Genomic DNA, 18,302 nt, shown 5'->3' with positions numbered 1-18,302 from the left:
GGCTCGGTCAGGCGGACCCGGGGCCTGTGACAGCTCCGGTTCCCTCCGCCCCCATCTCCACCTCACGCTTCGCACACGCCCGAGCGCCGGGCGCCCGCCCGCCCGCCGCCCGTGCACGCGGGGACAGGGGCGCGCGCCGCTGCCGCGCGTGGGGGAGGGGCTGCGTGGGACGCGGAAGGCGCCGGCCAGAGCGGAGCAGGAGGCCGAGCCGCGGCCCAGCACGCCCCCGGCTCCAGCGGTCGGCTTTGCGGGACCAGCGGCTGCGCCGCTCCCGCTCCAGTGGCAGCGGCGCGGGGCGAGTCTCCACAATAAGCCGGCGGCGGCGCCGGGCCGCCGGGCAGGGATGGAGGGAGGGAGGGAGGGAGAGGATAGGAGGGGCACGCGCTCCCGCCCGAGAGCCCGCCCCGGGAAGGGCGCGCGAAGGGGAGGGGCCGGAGCGCGCGCTCGGGCCCGAGCCGGGAGAGCCCGCCCGGAGGTCGCGCGCGCCCGCACTCCGGGGGGTGGGGGAGGGGGACGCCCAAGCCGAAGAGGGCGGGCGGGCCGGAGCAGCAATTGCTCTGTCCCGGCTCCCTCCCTCCTTCCCTCCTCCGGGGCGGCCGGCAGCGGGGCGGCCCAAGGGCCGAAGGCTGCCGGGAGAGGGTCTCACCTACACAGTGAATGAGCTTGTGGCGCCACGAGTCCAGTTCTTGCCGAAAGCCGCGTCTCTCAACGGAGCATTGCTGCCGCCTACACACCCTCGCCATCTTCTGCCGCCCGCCCGGCCCTGCCTCCGCCGCGGCCCCGCGCACGCCCAGCCGCGTCGCCCGGGGCCGCGCACGCACCCGCGGCCCGGGCGTCGCGCCTCCCGCCGGGGGCGGCGCGGGGGCAGGGCCGGCCTCACCTCGCGGTGGCCCCGACGTGGACCCGGGGGCGGCTTGGGCGCGCGCCCTTCCCGCACACAGCGCCGCGCGGCAGTTTCTGCGGTGCTTGCTTCTCGGCCGTCTCCGGCTTCCCACGTCCGGAGCTCGGCCCCACGGGCCTCGCGCCGCAGCCGCGCTGTCCCCCAAGGCCACGGCTGTCCCTGCTTTTCCCTTCCCGGTGCTTTTTGTTTCTTAAATCATCCCTGTTTATCATTTTCAACCTGCCTGTGGCCCGACACCAACTGTTGCAAGTTCTGTGTAACTGCTTCTCTGAACTTCTAGGTCGAAACTGTTCCTCCGAGGAGCCTAAGAAGCTGAGTTAAGAATAAATGCCCGGATGCCCGTGGAGGCACTGAGCCCAAAAGTTTCCAAAGGTGAGAAGCATGCATTTTATTAGGTTATTGAAAAGCAGACGGCATTCGTAAACCCAGTAAAAAAATTGAAATCGACCGTCCTAAATTTTGAAAACTATCAGCAAGGCAGATCACGGGCAAAATTCTAAAGTTGGCGTATTCAGAATCTCTCCTGTGTTGTATGGAAGGGATTTTTAAAAATTGTGCTAAAGTGAGACTATTTCGAAAGAAGACAACGATAATTAAAGCAGAGTGTTGGGAAATGGCTTAATATTTAAGGAAAGGACTCGAAGAGAAATATTTTCGATGGCAAAGGGGATTTTCAGGTGAAAACCTGGAATAATTAAAGCACCCTGTTGAGCGCACAACCTATGCCACTTAAACGCAGTGCTGATCTTAATTGCTGAACTGTTAATTAGGGAGAAAGAGAAAAAAGATGAAAAGGGAAGGAAAAGTGCAGGGGCAGGAGGAGGGGGAGCAGAATGCAAAACCAAAAGGAAAAACAGTAAAGATCCCCTTTACCAATAGGCCCAGTACCCTAGGATTCGGGCCTCTTCCCTACTTTTGCAGTTTAAGATTAAGGATGGTGCATTCCTACTTTTAGATATTTAAATTTAAGTTTGAAGACTTGATTTTAATTACTGTAGAAGGTAACACAAAGTCGTTAAATACTTGACTTCAAGGATCCCATTGGTGTATTGATTTTTACCTTTTCAAAGGCTTTGGTCCTGATTCTCTGAACCAGGCACTTGTGGAGTGGTGTGTCCAAAGAGCTGGACTGGGCGGGCCTCTTGAGGAGGAGGGGTTTGAAATGTATGAGTAGAAAGGTACTTTCAGCACCCCCAAGTTTAAAACCATTGATTTTCCCACAATTCTCGAAAGTCCAGAATACTTCATTGACTTCAAAGTACGTCAACAGAACATGAACAAACTATTACCTCAGGACGTATTCTGTGTACATGAAACTATTCTGAGTCATGAGGGAACAAGACAAATGCAAGATAAAAGAGCTGTGGACAGCCGTCTTGAACGTGTGATGGCAAGACACCTTGTATCGCCCACCTGAAACTTCCTGTCTTCACCGCTAGGTGGTGGATTTGTCTTCTGTAGCTTTTAACCAAGTTTCTATGGTTTCTGGAAGTATGTTTCAAAGTTTCAAATAAATGAACAACATGCAACTCTAAAATGAGTTAATAATTAATATATTTTCCAATTACCCCATATAAGTTGTTTAAAAATCATCAAGTCAAGGCTATTACTTTCGCAACACAATCTCTTTAAGAGCCTGACGTACAAATTTAAGAGAATCCTAGCGACTTCAGAGATCAACTCAAATATGAGATACAGATTCTGTAATTTGAGGTATGAAGTTGGAAGCACAAATGAGTAACAGTTACTCCTCAGTCCCCCCCAACCCTTGGCAACAACTAATTTACTTTCTGTCTCTATGGATTTTCTTACTGTAGATATTTCACATAAATGGACTCATACAAATTGTGGTATTCTGTGACTGGTTGCTTTGACTGAACATAGTATTTTCAAGGTTCATTCATGATGGAACAGTTATCAGTATCTATTTCCTTTTTATTGCCAAATAATATTTCATCCTATGGCTATACTATTTTTTTCTATCCATTCCAGTTGATGGATATTTTTATTGTTTTCACTTTGGAGGTATTATAGATAATGCTCCTATGAATATTTGTGCACAAACTTTCGTACAGACTTATGTTTTTATGTTTATTTTATATATGAATATGTATGGGAATTCCCTGGTGGTCCAGCTGTTAGAGCTTGGTGCTTTCACTGCTTGAATCTGGGTTCGATCCCTGGTCAGGGAACTAGGATCCCACAAGTTGTACAGCATGACCATAAATAAATAAAAATATGTATTTTGCTTGGAGAAATATCAATTACCTCAGATATGCAGATGACACACCGTTATGTCAGAAAGTGGAGAACTAAAGAGCCTCTTGATGAAAGCAAAAGAGGAGAGTGAAAAAGTTGGCTTAAAGCTCAGCATTCAGAAAACGAAGATCATGGCATCTGGTCCCATCACTTTATGGCAAATAGATGGAGAAACAGTGTCAGACTTTATTTTCTTGGGCTCCAAAATCACTGCAGATGGTGACTGCATCCATGAAATAAAAAGATGCTTACTCCTTGGAAGAAAAGTTATGACCAGCCTTCAGTTCAGTTCAGTTGCTCAGTTGTGTCCGACTCTTTGCAACCCCATAAATCACAGCACGCCAGGCCTCCCTGTCCATCACCAACTCCCAGAATTTACCTAAACTCATGTCCATTGAGTCAGTGATGCCATCCAGCCATCTCATCTCTGTCGTCCCCTTTTCCTCCTGCCCCCAATCCCTCCCAGCATCAGGGTCTTTTCCAATGAACTCTTTACATGAGGTGGCCAAAGTATTGGAGTTTCAGCTTCAGCATCAGTCCTTCCAATGAACATTGAGGACTAATTTCCTTTAGGATGGACTGGTTGGATCTCCTTGCAGTCCAAGAGACTCTCAAGAGTCTTCTCCAACACCACAGTTCAAAAGCATCAATTCTTTGGCGCTCAGCTTTCTTCACAGTCCAGCTCTCACATCCATACATGACTACTGGAAAAACCACAGCCTTGACTAGACAGACCTTTGTTGGCAAAGTACTGTCTCTGCTTTTTAATATGCTATCTAGGTTGGTCATAACTTTCCTTCTAAGGGTAAGCGTCTTTTAATTTCATGGCTGTAATCACCATCTGCAGTGATTTTGGAGCCCCCCAAAAAGTAAAGTCAGTCACTGTTTCCACTGTTTCCCCATATATTCCCCATGAAGTAATGGGACCAGATGCCATAATCTTAGTTTTCTGAATGTTGAGTTTTAAGCCAACTTTTTCCCTCTCCTCTTTCACTTTCATCAACAGGCTTTTTAGTTCCTCTTCATTTTGTGCCATAAGGGTGGTGTCATCAGCATATCTGAGGCTATTGATATTTCTCCTGGCAATCTTGATTCCAGCTTGTGCTTCTTCCAGCCCAGCGTTTCTCATGATGTACTCCGCATATAAGTTAAATAAGCAGGGTGACAATATACAGCCTTGATGTACTCCTTTTCCTATTTGGAACCAGTCTGTTGTTCCATGTCCAGTTCTAACTGTTGCTTCCTGACCTGCATATAGATTTCTCAAGAGGCAGATCAGGTGGTCTGGTATTCCCATCTCTTTCAGAATTTTCCACAGTTTATTGTGATCCACACAGCGATCAATGCAAAGAAATAGAGGAAAACAACAGAATGGGAAAGACTAGAGATCTCTTCAAGAAAATTAGAGATACCAAGGGAACATTTCATGCAAAGATGGGCTCGACAAAGGACAGAAATGGTATGGACCTAAAAGAAGCAGAAGATATTAAGAAGAGGTGATAAGAATACACAGAAGAACTGTACAAAAAAGATCTTCACGACCAAGATAATCACGATGGTGTGATCACTGACCTAGAGCCAGACATCCTGGAATGTGAAGTCAAGTGGACCTTAGAAAGCATCACTATGAACGAAGCTAGTGGAGGTGATGGAATTCCAGTTGAGCTATTTCAAATCCTGGAAGATGATGCCGTCAAAGTGCTGCAGTCCATATGCCAGCAAATTTGGAAAACTCAACAGTGGCCACAGGACTGGAAAAGGTCAGTTTTCATTCCAATCCCAAAGAAAGGCAATGCCAATGAATGCTCAAACTACCGCACAATTGCACTCATCTCACACGCTAGTAAAGTAATGCTCAAAATTCTCCAAGCCAGGCTTCAGCAATATGTGAACCATGAATCTCCAGATGTTCAAGCTGGTTTTAGAAAAGGCAGAGGAACCAGAGATCAAATTGCCAACATCTGCTGGATCATGGAAAAAGCAAGAGAGTTCCAGAAAAACACGTATTTCTGCTTTATTGACTATGACCAACCTAGACAGCATATTAAAAAGCAGAGACATTACTTTGTCAACAAAGGTCCATCTAGTCAAGGCTGTGGTTTTTCCAGTAGTCATGTATGGATGTAAGAGTTGGACTATAAAGAAAGCTGAGGGCTGAAGAATTGATGCTTTTGAACTGTGGTGTTGAAGAAGACTCTTGAGAGTCTCTTGGACTGCAAGGAGATCCAACCAGTCCATCCTAAAGGAAATTAGTCCTCAATGTTCATTGGAAGGACTGATGTTGAAATTCCAATACTTTGGCCACCTGATGCAAAGACCTGACTCATTGGAAAAGACCCTGATGCTGGGAAAGACTGAAGGCAGGAGGAGAAGGGGACAATAGAGGATGAGATGGTTAGATGGCATCACCGACTCAATGACATGAGTTTGAGTAAACTCCAAGAATTGGTGATGGACAGGGAGGCCTGGTGTGCTGCAGTCCATGGGGTTGCAAAGAGTCGGACATGACTGAGCGACTGAACTGAACTGATTTTGAAATAATCTGAAGTTAAATAGAAGTTGTAAGAACTCCCATATCCTTTTTATTTAGATTCCTTAATTGTTGATATCTTGCCATATCTGCTTTCTCTCTCTTACTCTCTGTATCTTTATATATGGTCTTGTTTTGGTTGAGTCTTTTTCGGAACAATCTTAGAAATCTATAGGCTTGATACCCTATCAGCCCTAAACATCCAGTGTGTATATCCACAAAGCAAAGGTGCTGTCCTTCATAACCATTGCATAACCTTCCAAGTCAGGAAAGCAACATTGATACAACCCAAACTCCATTAAAATGTCACTCTCTGTGCCAACAATATGTTTTTTCCTTTTCTGATCCAAAATACCATGCAGGAAATTATGTTGAATTTAATTGTCATGTATTTTAGTCTCCTTGAATCTGGAACAATTTCTCAGTCTTGCCTTATTTTTCATGACCTTGACAGTTTTAAAAAGAACAGGCTTTTCATTCCATAGGATGACCCTCAACTAGATCCCTTGTGGTTTCTCATGACTAGACTCAGGCCATACATTTGACAAGAGAACCACAGAAATGAGGCAGCACTTTTCTTTACACCTTTCTGGGGACTCATGATGTCATGATATCAACTGTGATAAGAGCTTTACTCATCTGGTCAAGTGATCTTCTCTACCATAAAAATCACATTATTCCCTTTATACATGGTAAATGTTTTGCAAAGAGATATTCTGAGATTATGCTAATATTCTGTTCCTCACTTCACCTACCAGTCTTAACATCCATTAATTCCTGCCTGAATCACTTATCACAATGATGATCAAATGGTGATTTTCTTACTCCACCATTTCTTCTGTATTTGCTAGCTAACATTCTAATGTAAAGAAGAGTTTTCCTTTCTATTTATTCATTCATTCATTTACTTATTTATTTCCAAATGGATTCATAGATTCCTGTCTCATTCAGTGGGTTGTAACGTTTTGCTCTAGTTATTTGTTTTCTTGCTCAAAGGCCCCATATTTGGCCAGTGGGAGTCCCCTTAGGCTGACGTTTTGTCCTGATGGCATATCCCCATCATTCTATAAAAACTTCCTTACTTTCTGATTCAACTCAGCTGTTATAGGTTCATTTTGTATTTTCCCTGCCTCCACTCTGGAATCAGAAATCAAGATCTGGGTTCTCAGTGTGTTTCCTGCTATGGAGGTATCCTGGCATCTAGGTTCTTTCAAGCTGTAAGAGCTAAGAAATATCTATTTCTACATCTATCACTAAATATATTTTAAAATTGTGAGTTTGTACTGATGCAGTAGATTCCAGTCCAGCATCTCTGAGTACTTGTAAGCGTTTTCCTGCTCTAGATTTGTAAATCCCCCCTTTGACAGTGAAACTAGGTTCCCATTTTTTTAATATATATGTCAACTTCAATATATGTATAATTATTTGCTTGATCCCCTCTGTATTTAACAATCCCCTGACTATACTGGCTGCCTTTCTGGCCTGCTGCCTCTGCCACTCCTTATCCAGAGCTTCATCTATCTGGCTACCAACCAAATGTCATGTCCTTGGTACACTACTCTCCCCACATTGAATGGCATACATTCTTTACCATTCCAACCAAAATTCCAGAAGGAGCACAAAGAAATCTTCCCAAATTTATAAAGAAGAATAAAGAAGATCTATGTATAATTATGATGTCGATTTTTTTAAAAGTCTGTTAGATGTGGAGATGTGGAGCATAGATCCTCCTTTGAAGAAGAACTCACTGCCCAGCTGCTGGGAGGGCAGCCACTATACAGCCTCCAGCTCTCAGCTGCTTCAGGGTCAGCCTCACCTGCTGGGAACTGTCTTGCCCAAGGTCACATCCTTCCAGGGCTGCAAGGATGGTGACTGAGGGCAAGTGGACTCTAAAAGACTGGCCATTTCAGCCTGATGCAGGACACTCTGTCGATTCATAGTGTTTGTTCCAGAGTGCTTCACTGGATTGCCTGTGGCATTATAAACCTGTATCAGCCTGTGATTATCAACTTGCTTTATCAACCTGCAATTACTTTCTCTGGCCAGTTCTGTTTCCTTCCCTTTCACAGATGCTAATCTTTAATAAAACTTTTGCGTCCCAAGGTCCACCTTACCTTCTGCTTCCAGACTATCTGAGGTGTGACAAGGAGAGATTCACTCTGCTAGGGTGGTGCTAGCACTACTGTGGTACCCCACTCCAGTACTCCTGCCTGGAAAATCCCATGAACAGAGGAGCCTGGAAGGCTGCAGTCCATGGGTTCACTGAGGGTCAGACAGGACTGAGCAACTTCACTTTCACTTTTCACTTTCATGCATTGGAGAAGGAAATGGCAACCCACTCCAGTGTTCTTGCCTGGAGAATCCCAGGGACGGGGGAGCCTGGTGGGCTGCCATCTATGGGGTCACATAGAGTCGGACACAACTGAAGTGACTTAGCAGTAGCAGCATAGGAAGAGGGAGATCTTGGAGAATAACGTCTGTGTGGCTTTGGTGTGGGATAACTTTGTAAATCAGACCTGCCAAAGACATTATATATCTATAATACATCAGAATTAACAGTCTACAAAGGACATCATATATACAGGCTTATTCCACGAATTTAACAGATACTTGACAGACTGGGAGAAGATGTTTGCAACATCTAAAGGATTGATGTCTAAAATATACAGGGAAATATTTCTATTCAAATATAGGTAACCTGATGGGAAATGGAAAAGAGCTTAAATGGGAAATCCAAAGGTATGAACACCATATGGCCCACAGGTGTATGAAGAAATACCAGGTTTCCCTAGTAATCACAGAAACACAAAATAAAACTATGAAACTATGGGATGAATCTAAAAGTTGTCAGTGTTGTTGAGAAATAGGAGCCCTTAGGTGAGAGTGTGAATGGGTGCAGCTACCCTGAGTAAACTGGCCATACCGGTAGATCTGTGTAGATCCCATGAGCCAGGGTCTTAAAGCCTGGGACAAGAATTTAAATTCAAGTAGTCTATTTCAGGGGGCTTCCCAGATGGTGCTAGTAGTAAACAACCTGGCTGCCAACACAAAAGACGAGATGCAGATTCGATCCCTGGGTCGGGGAAGATCCCCTGGAGGAGGACATGGCAACCCACTCCAGTGTTCTTGCCTGAAGAATCCCATGGACAGAGGAGCCTGGTGAACTACATTCCATTGGGTCGCAAAGAGACACGACCGAAGCAACTAATCACGCACACAGTCTATTTCAGAGATGATTCCAAGAAACATCAATATGGAGTGGGGAAGTGAAACAAGAATAAGGAACCAATTAAGGATACATTCTTAAATTCCTACTGTGGGTAACTGAAATAAATCTCTCTGGGGAAGTCTAAGACAGTGCCTCAGATGAACCACCTGAAAGATGAGATAGGGAGCTGGAGTACTTACACATAAGCCCTTTAATCATTGGTTGAGAGCTGTTCAGAGTTCAGGGGAAGGATTAATTTCCCGGACTTCTGCTTGCACTGTCCATCGGCAGAGCAGGCTCCAGGAGCCAGAGAACGCCCTCAGATACAGAAATGCAGGTGCTGGTAAATGGAAGTCTTGAGCAGCTATATACCAAAATGATAAGGTTCAAGGGCATAGGAGTGGGGCATTAAAGGACTACCTGCTACACCGGGTAATGCTGCTCCATTCTGGCTCTCAGAATGTGGGCATGTGTGGTGAAGCCACTAATGTTAAGTGGGAATTTAAGTTTCTGAAGTATTTTCCCAAATGACAATAGAATTGACTAAGATATAAGCAGTTTCAAGAGGATGTAGGGATAAACCTTAAATATCTTCAGCATTGTTTTTTACTTATTTTAAGGAGTGAATGAACCCTTTTTCCCCCTTAAGCCCTTGGGATCACATCTTATGCTGAATTACAGTTACCTGCTGCTAAGTCGCTTCAGTCGTGTCCAACTCTGTGCAACCGCAGAGACGGCAGCCCACCAGGCTTCCCCGTCCCTGGGATTCTCCAGGCAAGAACACTGGAGTGGGTTGCCATTTCCTTCTCCAAAGCATGAAAGTAAAAAGTATAGTATTATGTTCATCTGCTCTTCAAAAAAAAAAAAAAAAAGAAACAAGAAACAGTTCACTATTGTCTTTGTTAGGTAGTTGTAAGAAAAAAGAATCACCAGAAAGAAGTTATTTATAAGTAAATAGCACAAGAAGGTTGTTTCCATGGAAAATTTGTTACAATTTTTAAAGCCTAGAAAGGTATAAAATACAACTGAATTAGGCTAAATGACAGAGAAGGCAATGGCACCCCACTCCAGGACGGAGGAGCCTGGTGGGCTGCAGTCCATGGGGTCGCTAAGAGTCGGACACGACTGAGCAACTTCACTTTCACTTTTCACTTAACCATTCTAGTTTGTTTTCATTTAATTTTTTGAAAGATTGGTTATTCAGAGCCTGCTATATACCAGCTACCCAAGCAATTGGATGACTTGTTTTGGTCAATGAACTGTGAATAGAGGTGATGCGAATAACTCCCAGACCAGGTCATTTTCATGGGTCTGAAGATGCAGATGCCAGAGTCATTAGAGGTTTATTTAAATCAACTTCAAGGATGGAAGGCAGAACAGATAGATAGAGCTGAGCATAGAATTTATATCTGCTCACTCCTTAAACAATGGTCTTTCAATGCTGGCCTGTAGGAGTGTGATATGATATGATATTTGATATAATATGATTGATGCATGTACACATGTCAGTCATGTCCCACTCTTTGCAACCCCACGGACTGTAATCCACCAGGCTCCTCTATCCATGGGATTTTCCAGGCAAGAACTGGCGTGGATTGATGTTTCCTTCTCCAGGGATCTTCCCAACCCAGGGACCAAACCCACACCTCTTGTGTCTCCTGCATTGCAGGTGGATTCTTTGCTACTGAGCCACCAGGGAAGCCTCATAATGTGATTGATATATATGATATAAAACTAGATTATCAAAAAGAGTAGTTTCAAGATTTCCCTGGCAGTCTAGTGGTTAAGACTCTGCTTCCACTGCAGAGGACTTCCCTGGCAGTCCAATGGTTAAGACTCTATGCTTCCACTGCAGGGAACACGGGTTCTGTCCCTGGTCAGGAAACTAAGATCCCAAATGCTGTACGGTGGGGCCAAAAAAAGAGTACTTCATTGTGGATGACTCTTACTCATGTTCCTTGTAGGAATACAGTAATTATTACTGCAAAAAGACAATTCAGAGATCTTAAGTACCTATCAACAAGATAAAAAAAATCAGAGTAACTTACATGAATTTGTGGAATAATGAAGGGAGCTACGTTATTATAATGATAGAAGACTAATAGTCCTCAAAATTTATTGAGTGAGGACTCTAAGCTAAGTCCTGAGCTAAGCACTTTACCTGCCTTGTTTCATTTAATACTTAAAATAATTCTACAAGTTAAATATTTTTTAAATATATATATTTTATTGAAGTATAGTTGACTTGCAATGATTCAGGTGTACAGCAAGGTGATTCAGTTATACATACACACTTGTATTATTTTTAAAATTATTTTCCATTACAGGTTTTTACAAGATACTGACTATATTTCCCTGTATTTTTTTCTTTTTATCTTATTTAGAAACAGGGGAAACAAAACACTGATGTGAGAGCTGAGCCATAAAGAAAGCTAAACACCAAAGAACTGATGCTTTCAAAATGTGGTGCTGGAGAAGACTCTGCAGCGTCCTTGGACAGCAAGATCAAACCAGTCAATCCTAAAGGAAATCAACCCTGAATATTCATTGGAAGGACCGATACTAAGCTGAAACTCCAATACTTTGGCCGCTGAACTCATTGGAAAAGATTCTGATGCTGGGAAAGATTAAGGGCAAGAGGAGAAGGGGGTGACAGGAGGAGATGGTTGGATGGCATCACAAACTCAACGGACATGAGTTTGAGCAAACTCCGGGAGATGGCGAAGGACAGGGAAGCCTGGCATTCGTGGGTCACAAAGAGTTGGACGCGACTTAGTGACTGAACAATAACAACCTTACTCAAAATTCACACAAAACAGATAGATGAAGCAACTTAAACTTGAGATTCAATAATTTCATCCTTATTTTTTCCACTGTGGTACATCACAGATCAAGGTAAATGCTAGCCTGGTTTTTGTATGTATTAAAAGAGAGTGGTCAAACTTCCCTTTTACCTAGTTGCTATAAATTAAACATTGTGCTATTGACATTTAACAAATACTTATCCACTAACTCTTTGAAGTTTTTACATCATTTTATGGAATTTCTGTGTCATCAGAGCGTTGAAGTTCTTGGGCTGACTAATAGCAGTTATTTTTGAAAAATGACAAAAGCATTAGAATATATCTAATAATTCTACTAACCAATTTCCACTCTTTTTCAAAAATAAATTTCTATCACTATTCTTTTATTTAGGATTCCTCCCTGAAATGCCTTTTCAAAAGTTTGAGCACTTACGTTTATCACTAAAACCTGTGTTATGCTGAATGACTTCTATGATTGCATATGCTATGACTCTTATTATTTTGCCTGAAACACAGATCTATGATTTCTTCTCAAGCATTGTCTTATTGATCCAATAACAGTTCTCCCCATATCAACTGAAAGAAGTAACAAATTCCCAGGCACACCGTATGGAAGACTTGAAGTAGGGTAGGTGCAGTGAAACATAAAACAAAGAACAGTTCATCTATTCATGGGACGGATGACATTTCATATTCAGAAGAAAGAGAATAAGTACACTAAATTGATGAATGACATCTCAATCTTTTTCTCACATTTATTCTTTAAAAAAGAAAACAATTTCCACAAGTTGCTTGCAGTTGATGTCACCTTAGCACAAAAAATTTCCCCCTTACAGCTCTTCTCAGAAATTACTCTGTACATCTCTCTGAAGCTTTTATTCTCTCAGTCAGATTCTTCTTGACAGATACTCTCCTAGAAGCAGCATTAACGATGCCAATACACTCTAGGTCTTCTAAACAGAAAAAGATGTTGCTGCACGAATGCTCTTTCATATTGTCTGACACTATTAATTCTGGAAAACTCTACTGGTCAGTTCTTTGATCTATAATCCTTTCAGAAATTTGAGGATCAAAGACGTGATTATATCTTTGAAATTTGTTGAATATCTCTTTCGGCAATTGATTTGCTTTATGACCTTCAACAGTCACTGAATTCTCTGGCCCTTGTTTTCTGCATTGATAAAAGAAAGTTGGATTAGGTATTCCAAAGTTTTCTTTAGAGTTTAAGTTGTCTAACTTATTAGGATTACATCACTGTCAAATACCTGAAAGTTTCAAACAAATAATTTTGTATTTGTTGATTTTAACAAAACAGCAAGGCATATAAAATAGAATTGCAAAATTGCAGTAATATGGACTATGGTATATTAAGAAGAGATGGCAAGAATACACAGAAGAACTGTACAAAAAAGATCTTCACTACCCAGATAATCACGATGGTGTGATCACTGACCTAGAGCCAGACATCCTGGAATGTGAAGTCAAGTGGGCCTTAGAAAGCATCACTACAAACAAAGCTAGTGGAGGTGATGGAATTCCAGTGGAGCTATTCCAAATCCTGAAAGATGATGCTGTGAAAGTGCTGCACTCAATATGCCAGCAAATTTGGAAAACTCATCAGTGGCCACAGGACTGGAAAAGGTCAGTTTTCATTCCAATCCCAAAGAAAGGCAATGCCAAAGCATGCTCAAACTACCGCACAATTGCACTCATCTCACACGCTAGTAAAGTAATGCTCAAAATTCTCCAAGCCAGGCTTCAGCAATACGTGAACCGTGAACTTCCTGATGTTCAAGCTGGTTTTAGAAAAGGCAGAGGAACCAGAGATCAAATTGCCAACATCCGCTGGATCATAGAAAAAGCAAGAGAGTTCCAGGAAAGCATCTATTTCTGCTTTATTGACTATGCCAAAGCCTTTGACTGTGTGGGTCACAATAAACTGTGGAAAATTCTGAAAGAGATGGGAATACGAGACCACCTGATCTGCCTCTTGAGAAACCTGTATGCACATCAGGAAGCAACAGTTAGAACTGGACATGGAACAACAGACTGGTTCCAAATAGGAAAAGGAGTACGTCAAGGCTGTATATTGTCACCCTGTTTATTTAACTTATATGCAGAGTACATCATGAGAAACGCTGGACTGGAAGAAACACAAGCTGGAATCAAGATTGCCAGGAGAAATATCAATAACCTCAGATATGCAGATGACACCACCCTTATGGCAGAAAGTGAAGAGGAACTCAAAAGCCTCTTGATGAAAGTGAAAGTGGAGCGTGAAAAAGTTGGCTTAAAGCTCAACATTCAGAAAACGAAGATCATGGCATCTGGCCCACCACTTCATGGGAAATAGATGGGGAAACAGTGGAAACAGTGTCAGACTTTATTTTTCTGGGCTCCAAAATCACTGCAGATGGTGACTGCAGCCATGAAATTAAAAGACGCTTACTCCTTGGAAGGAAAGTTATGACCAACCTAGATATATATTGAAAAGCAGAGACATTACTTTGCCCACAAAGGTTCGTCTATTCAAGGCTATGGTTTTTCCAGTGGTCATGTATGGATGTGAGAGTTGGACTGTGAAGAAGGCTGAGCGCTGAAAAATTGATGCTTTTGAACTGTGGTGTTGGAGAAGACTCTTGAGAGTCCCTTGGACTGCAAGGAGATCCAACCAGTCCATTCTGAAGGAGATCAATCAGCCCTGGGATTTCTTTGGAAGGAATGATGCTAAAGCTGAAACTCCAGTACTTTGGCCACCTCATGTGAAGAGTGGACTCATTGGAAAAGACTCTGATGCTGGGAGGGATTGGGGGCAGGAGGAGAAGGGGACGACAGAGGATGAGATGGCTGGATGGCATCACTGACTCGATGGACGTGAGTCTCAGTGAACTCTGGGAGTTGGTGGACAGGGAGGCCTGGTGTGCTGCGATTCATGGGGTTGCAAAGAGTCGGACACAACTGAGCAACTCATCTGATCTGATCTGATATCAAGTAAGATAAACTCAGTTTTGTTTGAACCTATTCATTTCAATATGATGTAATATTATAGTAATTAATATTTGGTTTTCATTTGACAGTGTAACATATTCAAAGTTTAAGGCACTAGAAGTGTTCTAGGAGGTATATATGAGAAATGTATGGCTACCTCTTGGCTAAAAACCATCTAAATCAGTAACACCAATAGGGAAACCCAAAATAATTAACAGTAATAAAACTTAACAAAATACATTTCAAAACAAAGGAATTGTGAAACAAACCTTCTATATCCAGTTAGCAGGTGTTGCACCACCAAATCCATGGGTCGCAAAGAGTCAGACACAACTGAGCGACTGAACTGAACTGTACCACCAAAACACTGTATCCTCACAAGGTGCTCAAAAGGGCAGAAATTTGAGCGCATCTGAAGACTCTTAAGCAAGACAGTGGACAAAAGAGCAAAATTGATGTATTCAATATTAGCGGAAACAAATAGAACCAAATTAATATTCAACAAAAGGAATTGGTTGTGTATGTAATGAGATTCCCTGTAGCTAATACCATGTAGCTACCAGAAATTGTGTTCCAGAAGAATATTGGCTGACAACATGGCACAGTATGTTTACGTTTTTCAGGTTCTCTCCTCTTCTGGACACGGTAGCACTGCATGTCCTGTCCCCTTGTGGTTGAGTGGGACCGTGTGGCTCCTTTTAGTTAATGAGCTAATTGTGAGCAGAAGTGTTACATTTGATTGTAGGCTGGGTCATTTGAATGTTGATGCAACACCCTCCCGGCACTTTTTTTCTTTGTGGAATGACAACCAGAAACATTCTAAGTAGCAGCTCTCTGTCAGCTCGGGTCCCTGAGTAATTCTAATGAGCTGAACCACTCTCCTAACTTTCAATGAATACATACTGTGAACAAATGTTGTTCTCAAAATATTGAAATTCTGGGATTGTTTCTTCCATCAGTAGAAGTCCATGGTGTGTTGATTTCACAAACTGAACACTAGCTTGGGCCCAGTCCCTACATATCCTTTCTTACAAAGAAAATGATTATCCCAACTTCTAGCACCAAGACTAGTTTCACTTGTTCTTAAATTTAAAAAGTTGTAAGTATACAGTATGTATTTTGGGATGAAGGGTCTTTTGCTGAATATTGTGAGCTTTATCTATATTTCTACATGGATTTGTGGTCCATTCATTCTCATTGGTAAGTACTGTTCATTGTGTGAATGTATTAAATTTTATGTGTTTACCGTTTGGGGCCTTTGGATAGTTTCCAGTATTTTACTATTACAAATCACATTCCAGTGAATATTCTGGTACATATCTTTTGGTGTACATCTGTCTCCAATTCTATTGGGTATATACCTATATGAGTGGAATTGCTGGTTTATAGAGTATGTTTAGTTTTAGTAGGTATTGCCAAATAGTTTCCCCAAAATAATTGCATTAATTCACATTCTCACCATTAGTATAGAAGTGTTTTGGATGCTCCAACATCTGGAGCATTTTTCACTTTTTCACTGTAGCCATTCTGGAGATAACAACATTGAGCACTTTTTCACATAGTATTTAGTGGCCATTTCTGCCCATTTTGGGGTAATATACCTATTCATCTTTTGCTGTTTTTCTGTTAGGTTGTCTTTGTATTTCTTTATGTATCTTTTACTTATAAAGTTGTTCTTTACATATAGTTCTTTATATATTCTGAATATGAGTCTTTTGTAGAATATATGTATTTTGAATATTTTACCCCATTCTGTGCATTGTTTTTTCATTTTCATAATGGTATTTTATTTTGAGCTGTTAATTTTCATATAGTCCAATATATCAATTTTTAAATTTTTGGTTAGTGCTTTCGTGTAGTGTTTTTAAAAGTTTTGCCTACTTCAAGGAGAAGAAGATGTCCTCTTCTAAGAATTTTGTTTCATCTTTCACAAGTAGATCTGAAATCTGGTTGGAATTGATTTTTGTGTGTAGAATGAAGTAGTGATCAAGATATGTTTTTTTCTGTGTTGTTACCCAATTGCCTAAACACTATTTACTGAAATATTATCTTTTCCTCACTGTAGTGTTATCTTTGTCGTAAATCAGGTGACCATACATGTATGGATTGGTTTCTGGTCTTTCAGTTACATTCCACTGATCAATTTGTCTTTCTTTGTAGTGTGTTAGTTGCTGTACCTTTGTAATAGTCTTGATGTCAGATAGTATAAGTTGCCTGGTACCATTTTTTGTTCTTCAGGATCACCTTGGGTATTCTTAGCCCTTTTGTGGTCTATCTGAATTTTAGGATCTGTTGGTGATTTGCACACACACACACACACACACACAAGCTCTGCTGGGGTTCTGATTAGGATTGCATTGAATCAGCAGATCAATTTGAGGACATTAATATTTTAACAATATTGAATCTTCCAATCCATGAACATGATATATCCTATTTGTCTGAGTCTTTAAAAATTGCTATCTATAATATTGTGTAGTTTTCAGTGAAAGTTTCACATATCTTCCATTAGATTTACTCCAAAGTATTTGATTTTCAGTTAAAATAAACAATGAAATGTGTTAAATGTAGTTACATACATCTAAACTTTTTGTTTTGAAATAATTTTAGATTTACATAAAAGTTGCAAAGAAAATACCCTTCACCCAGTTTACAAAGTTTAACATTAGCATGACCATGGTACATTTGTCAAAGCTAAGAAATGAACATTAAAGTAATAGTATTAACTAAACTACAGACTGTTTTTCCACTAATGTCCTTTTTCTGTTCAGGGTCCAGTCAAAGATGTCACAGTGCAATTAATCATTATGTTTCTAGTTTGTGACAGTTACTGAGTCTTTACTTGCTCTTCATGACCTTGAAATTGAAGAGTTCTGGTCAGGTATTTTGTAGAATATCCTTTGGTTTGGGTTCACCTGATGTGTTCTCATGAGGGACTATGGGACTGGGGACTCTGGGACTTAGAGAGGCCGTCCAAAGAGATGGGGTGTTCTTCTCAAGGCATCATGTCAGGCGCAAATGAGACTGGCGTGACTTATCATGGGGTGATGCTAACCCTAATCACTTTATTAAGACGAAATTTGCCAAATTTGTTTAGTCATTTATCTGTTGATGAACATTCGGGTTGGGGCTTCCCAAGTGGTGCAGTGGTAAAGAATCTACCTGCCAGTGCAGAAGATGCAAGACATATGGGTTTGATCCCTGGGTCAAGAAGATCCCCTGGAGCAGGAATTGGCAACCCACTCCACTATTCTTGCCTGGAAAATTCTGTGGACAGAGGAGCCTGGCAGGCTACAGTCCATAGGGTCATAAGGAGTCAGAAATGACTGAGCAGCATGGCATGGCATGGACATTTGGGTTATTTCCAGTTTAGGGCTTGTTATTAATTTGCTAGGTTTGCCATAACAAAATACCACAAGACTAGGTAGCTTACGGAGAAGGCAATGGCACCCCACTCCAGTACTCTTGCCTGGAAAATCCCATGGATGGAGAAGTCTGGTGGGGTCGCTAAGAGTCGGACACGACTGAGCAACTTCCCTTTCACTTTTCACTTTCATGCATTGGAGAAGGAAATAGCAACCCACTCCAGTGTTCTTGCCTGGAGAATCCCAG

At 42.0% G+C, this 18,302-nt stretch overlaps 1 protein-coding gene and 1 long non-coding RNA gene across 11 annotated transcripts in view; one reads left to right on the top strand and one right to left on the bottom strand.

Annotated features, from left to right (window-relative positions):
- The window catches only part of LCOR (ligand dependent nuclear receptor corepressor), a 133,537-nt gene extending 132,755 nt beyond the window's left edge, over nt 1-782 (bottom strand). For 5 of the 10 annotated variants that reach the window (XM_024985870.2, XM_024985877.2, XM_024985875.2 and 2 more), the window contains exon 1: nt 647-782. Coding sequence is in view for 1 of the 10 variants with exons in the window: in XM_024985869.2 (XP_024841637.1) it covers nt 647-743 (97 nt within the window). In the remaining 9 variants the exon portion in view is untranslated. The remainder of the gene's footprint in view (nt 1-646) is intronic. The other 5 variants (XM_024985871.2, XM_024985879.2, XM_024985874.2 and 2 more) reach the window with 1 other exon arrangement.
- A 48-nt stretch (nt 783-830) lies between these two features.
- LOC100851323 (uncharacterized) lies at nt 831-16,754 on the top strand. The gene is made up of 3 exons (XR_009492972.1): nt 831-1,273; nt 11,283-11,793; nt 12,264-16,754. It is a non-coding gene; the product is annotated as an uncharacterized lncRNA (long non-coding RNA).
- Nucleotides 16,755-18,302: the final 1,548 nt, after the last annotated feature.

This window comes from Bos taurus, chromosome 26, assembly GCF_002263795.3.
Source record: "Bos taurus isolate L1 Dominette 01449 registration number 42190680 breed Hereford chromosome 26, ARS-UCD2.0, whole genome shotgun sequence".
Classification (NCBI taxonomy): Eukaryota; Metazoa; Chordata; class Mammalia; order Artiodactyla; family Bovidae; genus Bos; species Bos taurus.
This window is presented reverse-complemented; position numbering and strand designations above follow the sequence as displayed.